Below are 9339 nucleotides of genomic sequence, written 5' to 3' on the forward strand. Positions count from 1 at the left end.
TTATGATCTTCATAGACCTAAAAAGAAACAGAATAACTTGAACTAAGAATTTGTTTAATTTTCAAATAGTCTTCCCGACTCTTCCACCACTGCTCATTCCCAATATTAGTTCTTGAAAAGCCATCACACCACTAAAGACAATATACTTAGGCCAGAGACGGATCCGGATATCCGGGGTTTTTGGAGGTATCCGGATCCGTATCCGAACAATATGAAGTATTGTTCTCCGAATTTGTATCCGTTGACCCCGGATATCCGGGTCTTAGATATCCGTTCGAAAATCCGGATATTCGCGGATACACGGATTCGGTTTTTTTTTTTCTTGCTTTCTCCCCCAAAAGAAGTCCTGCCACGCCGGATCTTCACTCCACGCCAGATCTTCAATAACCTCTTTCGCCAGATCTTCAATCTCTTCACTGCTATTAAGTTTTTCATTTTGTTTCTCTTTTTGAAGAAAGAGGGCTAGCCATCGTAAATATAACAGGAGGAGGGATGAAGGTTGGTCGTGGAGGAGGAATAGAACCGAAATCAAAAAGGAAAAAAAGAATCTCATCCATCATCGAAGAACATGGCTCCATCTTCTATTAGAGCCGTCATGAAAATTAAGAAAGGGGCTAGAAGCGAGGAAGCTGCTTCGCCTGCTTCTTCTTATTATGGTATGTGCTAAAAATCTTGTACATTCTGTTTTGTTTCCTATCCCAGTCTTTTTTTCTATCAAAAAAGGTGATTTTTTTCTTTTGTTCAGTAAATGTGAATCGATTAGTCTACTAGGGTTGCTGTAGTTTTCATTTTAATGGGCTTGGACCAATAGATACAAATACTAAAACTTAAGAGTCCACTAATATAAAGCCCAAATCCATTAGATATTATGTAATATATATATTAAAACGGATCCGGATATCCGGTTTGAAATTTTGTTAGTATCCGGATCCGTATCCGGATCCGGCCGGATACACATACTTAATATCCGGATCCGTCTTATCCGGATATCCGGTTTTTCGGAGCGGATACGGATTCAGATCCGGATATTTAGTCCCAAGGCAACAGACATATCAAATTAAAACCGTTTTTGGGGATTCAAAACAAATCATATCCTTTTAATAAAGACTTTGGCAGTTTGTTCAATTCTTACGAGGATTTTGTCACGCCACAATCTTTCAACTGGATCTGGTTGGCTGAGATATATTTAGATATATTTTTGTGTAATAAATAAACAATATACATTTTTCATCGTCATTCGAAAGGTTGCCGCATTATTCTCCCTGTACAAAATTCATTCTCAATTTTCACACACAAACTTTTGGACTATGAATAAAATATCAAAATAAAGTTGATTTTTAATAAAACAACACAAACTTATGTTTTTGTTCTAACTCATACCTCTCTAATTGAATTAGATAATCTGTTACCTAAACCCGATTAAACCACAAATCCGCGTTTTATCCAATCACGATTATTTTTACCCGTTTAATCACCCATGACCCGAGTTGCTAAACGACGTCGTATCCATCTTCTTCTTCTTACAAAATCGATTAGAAAAGAGAGAAAATTAGAGTTAGGCAAAATTGGGGATTTTTGAAATTGTGAGCTATTCTTCTGCTTCAAGTTCGGCTCATCAGGGTTCTCCCATTGGTTTTCCGTTGAGATGCTGGTGTTCCGTCGAGATGTGGGGAGGATATCATTACATACACATCGAAGACCAAGGATAATCTGTTGGTGTTGCGGTTGTAATTGGTTTTCCATCGAGATGCTGATGTTGCGGCTGTAATTGTTAGTCACATGTATAGATATGGGGAACAAATGTTGTTTTCTGTTGGTAATGTGTAATAAAAATGGTTTGTGACATGGTTTATGATACATGAGAATGCTAATAACAGACATGTAATCTGATTACGCAAACATCCAATATGATAAAAGAGTAGCCAAACATCCAAAAACAACCTAAAGAACATCCATCCTAACCAAACAACATCCAAAAGAGACATCCAAATCAAACAACATCCAAAAGAGACATATGGTTGTCATACAAAGGATAAAGCCTCAGTTCTACAACTAATCCCATTGCTCCCACTGACTGCTTTGTTGTGTAAATGTGAGTATTTCGGGTCCTTGTGATGGTGCTTCAGAGGTAGCTCCATCTTGACTCTTTTTACTCTTTTTACTCTTCTTAATTTCTTTTGTCTTCTTTGTCCTTTTCCTTCTAAATGCTTGCAATGTAGATCCATCAGCCTAATACACAAGGTGAATTCATTTATTTACATAGAAGCAGACCTCATAAATGAAAAGCGAAATATTTTGCAAAATGAAACATACCTCATCAACCGAGATTAGTTTCTTACTCTTATTCTTCTTCTCTTTTGGAAATTTCTTACATCCAGCAGCATTATGACCTGCTTCACCACATGATTTACAATGCATTACTCTTCCTTGCCTTCCTAGTTTGATTACCTTTGGTTCATCTTTTCTCTTCTTCTTCTTCTTCTTCTTCTTCTTCTTCTTCTTCTTCTTCTTCTTCTTCTTCTTCTTCTTCTTCTTCTTCTTCTTCTTCTTCTTCTTCTTCTTCTTCTTCTTCCTTGCGCTTAAAAGTCTTTTTCTGCCCTTTCTTTCTCCCAGGTAGAATTGGTTCTGGAGATGCGGTTATTAATACATAATCATGGGTCATCCAATATGTTGGACCTCTAACTGGGTTAGGACCTGTTTCATATTGTTCTTCCCATGCTTTAGTACCAAATATTGGAACTACAAAATCTTCAACATCCTTACCGATATCCATGATTGCTGCATAGGCATGTTCACATGGAATCCCAGTGACCTGCCACTTGCAGCATGAGCAATCCTATACTCCCTCCGTTTCAAAATATAGGATGTTTTGGAGAAGTTTTTTGTTTCATAATATAGGATGCTTTCAAATTTCAATGCAACTTTTAGATTACTTTAGTATTTTATATTATGTAGTATTGTTTCTGATTGGTTGAACTTGTTAAAAGTAAAGACTTCTTAATCTGCGTGCTTTGCTTAAAACATCCTATATTTTAAAACGGAGGGAGTATTTCAGAAGTCAAATTCATAGAGTTTGAATTCCCATCTACCCAAACCTCAAACTGGCCATGCGTCCCTTTTGTGATTTCACATCTCAATGCATCTTCTTCTTCCTCTGCTAGAATATATGAAACATACTCAGATATGTTTTTCTTCCATCTGCCAATTTTTTTTTTCTCTTACTTATCCGTGCCATTGCTTGTCTTCTTATTGTCTCCATCATAGGAACCAATGACTTTGCTCTAGCTTTGACAACTGTTGCATTAAATGACTCAGTTGCATTGTTATCCACATCCTCACAATAACTGCCCAGCCTGAAAAACGCTCTACACCACGACTTTGGTTTCTCCTTCATGACGTCTTCATACAAAGACATACTATAAGCTCTCAATTTGGCCAGGTTAGCTTTATATTCTTCAGAGCTATAACTCCAAGCTAAGTTCCATACATGCTTCTATAACAAGTCTTTATTTGCATGGTTCTGCTTCAAGTTTTCAACAATATGCTTCACACAAGGTCTGTGTTCAGCATTTGGCAATGTACTTTTAACTGCACTAATCAATCCCTGCAAAAAGAAAAAAAAAAACAATGCAACCATAAGTCTTAAACCACAACTTTTCTCTTACTTATCTAACACAAGCTGAAAAAAAAAATTACACTTACCTTGCATCGATCTGATATAATAATATAATCACTGCCATCTTTTAGATTCAAGTCAACCTTCAATAAATTCAAAAACCAAAGCCAATTATCTACATTCTCTGACTGTTGATCCTGAGTTTGACCTTATGATTTCAGCAACATATCCTCGAAGGTGAGCAAATTGTTGGGCATATTCATCTTTCAACCACTTGAGAGCTAGAAATCTACCTGTTTGACATTGCCCAATAGTACTCGATATTTTCCATTGCTCCTTGATATGCCTTTGAATGTCAAGAGGCATGTAATTAGGCTGCATCCTCAACTTGTCCATGAACAACCTTCCACTCACTGACCTTTTAAGCAGCTTGCATTTCCCATTCGGAGTACATGTATGATCTGTACATTTAGTCTTCAAAACCCACAATTGCTTTTGATGATCGTATGAGCAATATATTTTCCAGCAACAATTCTTTTTCCCAGCACACTTAAACTCCAGTTTATCCTTCTCCCACCTACTTTGTCTAAGATTTGCCCTATTCTTTAATGCATAATGTAACACTGCTTCTTTGAACTCAAAACCAGTGTGAAATGTTCTACCAATACCAAACCTATCATCTGTTCCCAACCTAATTTTTCTATCTCTAGTAATCACAGGATCCTCATCTGAAGTATCTGGGATGGAATCACGACGAATCTTACCTTCATCAAACCAATTAGCTACAGCTTCCTCTACCTCAAACTCATACCTTTCATTTTTGTTTTCTTCTTCTGATATGTCATTGACTCTATTAGCATCGTCGTGTCTAACATCATCTCGCTCATTCTCTTCTCCTTCATTTGCACTCTCGTTGTCGTCTCTCTCATTCTCACTCTCGTTGTCGTCATCTCCCTCATTATCACTATTGTCTTCTCCCTCACAGTCTCCATTGTCGTCTCTCTCACTACCACCATCATCGTCTCCCTCACTATCACCATCGTTGTCTCCCTCACTGTCACTATCCCCATCACCTTTGCCGTTGATATCATTTTCTGGAACTTCGAAATCGGGATCATCGGAATCAGTTTGACGAGAAACAAGCTCAAGCTTTGAGATCAGGATTGATACTATGAATTGAGAAACCCAAAAACCTAAATCCCCAAATCCCCACTTTTGAATCGCAAACCCTGAATCCCCAATTTTGCCTAACCCTAATTTTCTCTCTTTTCTAATCGATTTTGTAGAAGGAAGAAGAAGATGGATATGACGTGTTTTGCAACTCGGGTCATGGATGATTAAACGGGTAGATATAATCACGATTGACTAAAACGCGGATTTGTGGTTTAATCGGGTTTAGGTAACAAATTATCTAATTCGATTAGAGAGGTATGAATTATAACAAAAACATAAGTGTGTGTTGTTTTATTAAGACTCAACTTTATTTCGATGTTTTATTCAGAGTCCAAAAATTTGTGTGTGAAAGTTGAGAATGAACTTTGTATAGGGGGGAATAATGCGGCAACCCTCATTCGAACGACACAATATAAATTAAGCTTATAAACCTCGACATACGATATATATATACTGAAAATTTCTAAAACGTTCATACAAGTTATGATCAAACATTTTGCCTGGGTCATCGAGAGAATATTGCTTTCACTTTGGTCCAATTTTTGTTTTTCTTTTGGTCCATTGTTAGGCTAAAGATAGAAAGTTTTTATATGAAGAATCCGAAGTTCGAACCGAAGACTAAAAAGCCAGATTTTATATTGGAGCTTCCCTCATGTATGATATACGTAGTATATTTTACTCTTGCATGTTATGGTTTCATCTACTGTATATGGTTAAAATGTGTATTTGTCTAATATCAATGTTCTTACAATTAAACTTAAGGGGGGTGTATTGAAACTATGATTTTGGAAGATTTGATGGGATTTAGAAAATTTGGAATTTTGAAAGATTTTAGGGAAGTTGATATGATTTATTGTAAAATTCTTTATTTGGATTTCTCTATTTTTAACTAAACAAATCCCACATAAATCCTTCAGAATCTCAAAAATCATTAAAATCCAAATCCACAAACTATTTTGAATAACAGTAGATTTTAAAGTAGATTTTTAAATCATCAGTTCAATAACAGTGGATTTTAATAGACTTTTTAAAATACATGATTGAATAACATAGAATTTGTAAGTTTCACACAAATCACTTAAAATGTCAAGTTGAATACACCCCCTTAAAAATTTAACCAAGAAGTAGGTAATTTGGTAAAGTTGGCTCAATTCTTCTGAAAACAAAAAACATAGAGAAAAACCAAAAAAAAAAAGATCAGAACCAAAGCCAAAAAAAAACACAAATTCATTTTCCAAGTAATTGAAAATATTTGAAGGAAGCACACCATATATATTATCTTTCACCATTAACCTCAAACTCATATTATCCCTCTCTCTAACCAGAAGACCAGAATCCAAACCCTAACCAAACCCCAAAACTAATGAAAATGATTCATTTTATAGTAGATGGACTACAATAAAGCACCAGTATTAATGTAGTTGACAGTATTGCTCCAAACCTCTCTTCCTGAATCATTCTGTTCAACATGACCATTTCCCCCTCCTCCTCCCATACTCATCTGCCAGGGGAATCCCCACAAGACTTTGTTGGGATCACTTGTCACCATCTGCTCCATTCCGCCTCCACTATTCCCAAACGCATAACCTCCGTTATGCATCTGGTGGCTTGTGGTCCCAAACACGCCATCCATGCCCATTGGGGACTGAGAGCTTCCGAACCCTAGATGTGAAGAAACCCCTAGAGGTTGCTTGTTCAGCAAGGCAAATGCTAACCCAAGATCCATCTGTTCATTGTTAATGTTATTGTTATAACCGCCGAAACTCGCCGTCGAGAATGTTCTGCCGTCGTGGGTCGTCGTCGGTTCAGGGGTTGTTCTGAGGCTTTTGGTTGCGGAAGTGGAGCGTTTGTGTTTCCTGTAAGCACCACCGATTGGGATGTTTCTTAAGATCCCGCCTTTGGTCCAATATCTCCGACAAGATTTGCAGAAGTACCGAGGCTGAGAGAGACTGTAGTTGTTGTAGTAGCAGAACTTAGTGTTGGTGGAGTCACAACGAGGGCATCTCAGTGATTGCTCTGGTGGAGCTGGCCTAGTCGCCGGAGATGGTTTCTTCTGGTTCTGATAATCTTGTGATGAACAAGAAGATACTCCCACCACATTCTATAAAAAAAAAAAAAAAACAAATACAAACGAAAATCAAAACTCAATTGTCTAACAAAACAGTCATTATAATGTGATGTAAAATTAGTACCTGATGCATCGAAGAGTAATCCATATCTCAACTAATTGAGAAGCTTCTTTGAAATGTAGAGAAGATTGAGACTGAGATAAAGCGAAGAGGGATAAAGGAGAAAAAGAGAGTGGAGATAAAGGAAAAGCCAAGCATCTTATCTCTCTATATATAGAAAAATAATGTGGAAGTAGCTAGACAATTTGGTGGCTTACCTCAATAAATATTATTATATTGTTTCAATTTTTAACGTTACTAATAAATGTTAATTACCGTATGAGGGAATAACGTGATCCAACTCTTAGCATGAGATGTGAACCCATGAAGCCGTTTTTTAAAATAAAGATTTATCATGTCTATAGCTACTTCTGATTTACAACTAGACCTTTTTTAATTTTTCATTTAGATTGGAAATATATAGTAGAATTAAGACAAGTTGTCTCTAATTCAATCTTGCTTGTTCATCGGCTCTTCAATGGTATCATATTAATAATAAAAAAAAAATATATATATATATATATATATATATATATATTGCGATATCGAGATCTTGTGAGCGAAGATTTTCATTATCATCACACGTTGATTGTTATAATTAAAAATTGTGATTGAGCCAATCCTTCACTTTACAAATAACTATGTGGTCCGTAAATTTACAAAACATGTTGATATAGATTGTTCTATCATGTACAAAAAGTTGTATGTGAGTACATTACATGTGATGATGTGGGAAATATTGTTTGAAACTACCAAACACAGTTAGTACTCTCGGATCGAAAAATATTTTTGAGATTTCATATGTTTTTGGGATTATTAACACAATAATGAGACAAGAAAAATATGCAATTACAAAATATTATATATGTTTTTTTTTTGTGGTTTGATTTGGCGTCAGATTTGTTTCTGTAGAAATGATGAGAAGTGTGATCTAGGACCGTACTATGATGTATCAGAATTGGTTGTTTGTACGACGTCCATTTCTGAGGCGCCCATCTTCATGTGTCCTTGACATCTTCTTTTGTGTCACAATTCTTCTTGAGTTGTCATCACCACGCGGAACCCACCTCCATTTTCTAAGTTAGTCAAAAATTTATACTCTCGCGTGAATCCCACCACTCCCTCAAGCTGGTCCTAAGTGTGACAAGTAGTACACTTATCTATTTTCTTCCCTCTTTTTTTTTTTTTTTTAGTTTCTTTTGTAATTTTGTTTCCTCGAAGTTAAGTTTACTGTTACTATTAAAATGTTGGGTGAAAGAAAAATAGAATAATAAATTGTAGTTGAGATTAATCATTTCTTGGACCACATTTTCTCTGTGAGGACTGATCAGGAGCCAAGGTCCAGAAACATCTATGTGTCTGTAGCACATGTGTGGTTCATGACTTTTGCGTCCATTATTTTAAAATTCTTGCATGTACTAGTTTACGTTTTGTAATTTTGAAAATGTGATTGTTGGATTCATCTGTTGGATGTAACGTTTAGCAAACCACCATCACGGTTCAAACTCTTGATTTGTGATGGCAAATGTATATTAAAAGAAAACATGAATATTGTATATTATGGTTTTATAATGATTCTTTGTGTATATTGTATAGTTAGGATTAAATAAAATAAAAAATTGCATTTTTTTGGACTGTGTTTTATACTTTTCCTAATCGAATAATTTGTATCAAGAATTGTAAATGCGAGAAACATTCTATATATCTAGTTATTTTAATTTTCTTTAGTGTATGTCATTATTGATTGTACGACATCAAGATCCACAATAATGATGATCCAGTCGTTTATTAAAGGTGTAACTTAAACTTTCGTTAGCGATTTCGAGGTGAGTCGAACTTTTACCAATACAAGCTAGTAAGCTACATGCACATAGGGACATAGCATTGAACTTGCTTCCCATGAGCAGACTCCAGCTTCTCTAGCTAAGTCATTCGGTATAGTTAAATTATCATTTTTAGTCATCTCCTATTGCGCATATTCCAAGATTTATTTTGTTAAATCCCGTTGTACAACACGTTAAAATTATTTTGAATTTTCCAAAAAACTTTATGTTAATCAACTACTACGTACTTGGCTAAAAACATTCCTCGAGGTACCTAATAAATGGTTACTTGGTTTTACTGAATATTCATTATGTAAACAGTATATTTCAACCTCTAACATATAATAACATGATCGTTAAAAATATATCCAATTCTTTTTTTTTTGATATATAATGTTCAACACATTAATTCTTCTCTCAAACGGAACAAAAATGACAATGTAAAAGCAGAGATTTGGCCGGAAAATGTGTAGCCCATGATATCCCTATCAGTTAAAGTCAGTAGAGACACAAAACATCGGTTTTCGTAAAAGGGACTTATAGGAAGACCAAGATTTGG

General features: G+C 35.5%; 1 protein-coding gene and 1 long non-coding RNA gene across 2 annotated transcripts; one reads left to right on the plus strand and one right to left on the minus strand.

Annotated features, from left to right (window-relative positions):
• Window positions 1–369: 369 nt before the first annotated feature.
• Window positions 370–7319, plus strand: LOC147938339 (uncharacterized). Its single transcript, XR_015565030.1, has 2 exons — window positions 370–656; window positions 7041–7319. It is a non-coding gene; the product is annotated as an uncharacterized LOC147938339 (long non-coding RNA).
• Window positions 5997–7117, minus strand: LOC104711015 (dof zinc finger protein DOF3.2-like). The gene is made up of 2 exons (XM_010427683.3): window positions 6982–7117; window positions 5997–6890 (listed from the first exon to the last, which is right to left on the minus strand). The coding sequence occupies exons 1-2, from the start codon at window positions 7003–7005 to the stop codon at window positions 6183–6185; spliced, it is 732 nt and encodes a 243-aa protein (XP_010425985.1). The 5' UTR covers window positions 7006–7117; the 3' UTR covers window positions 5997–6182.
• Window positions 7320–9339: the final 2020 nt, after the last annotated feature.

The sequence above is a fragment of the Camelina sativa genome, chromosome 9 (assembly GCF_030686135.1).
Source record: "Camelina sativa cultivar CO46 ecotype springtype chromosome 9, ASM3068613v1".
In the NCBI taxonomy this organism is placed as follows: domain Eukaryota; kingdom Viridiplantae; phylum Streptophyta; class Magnoliopsida; order Brassicales; family Brassicaceae; genus Camelina; species Camelina sativa.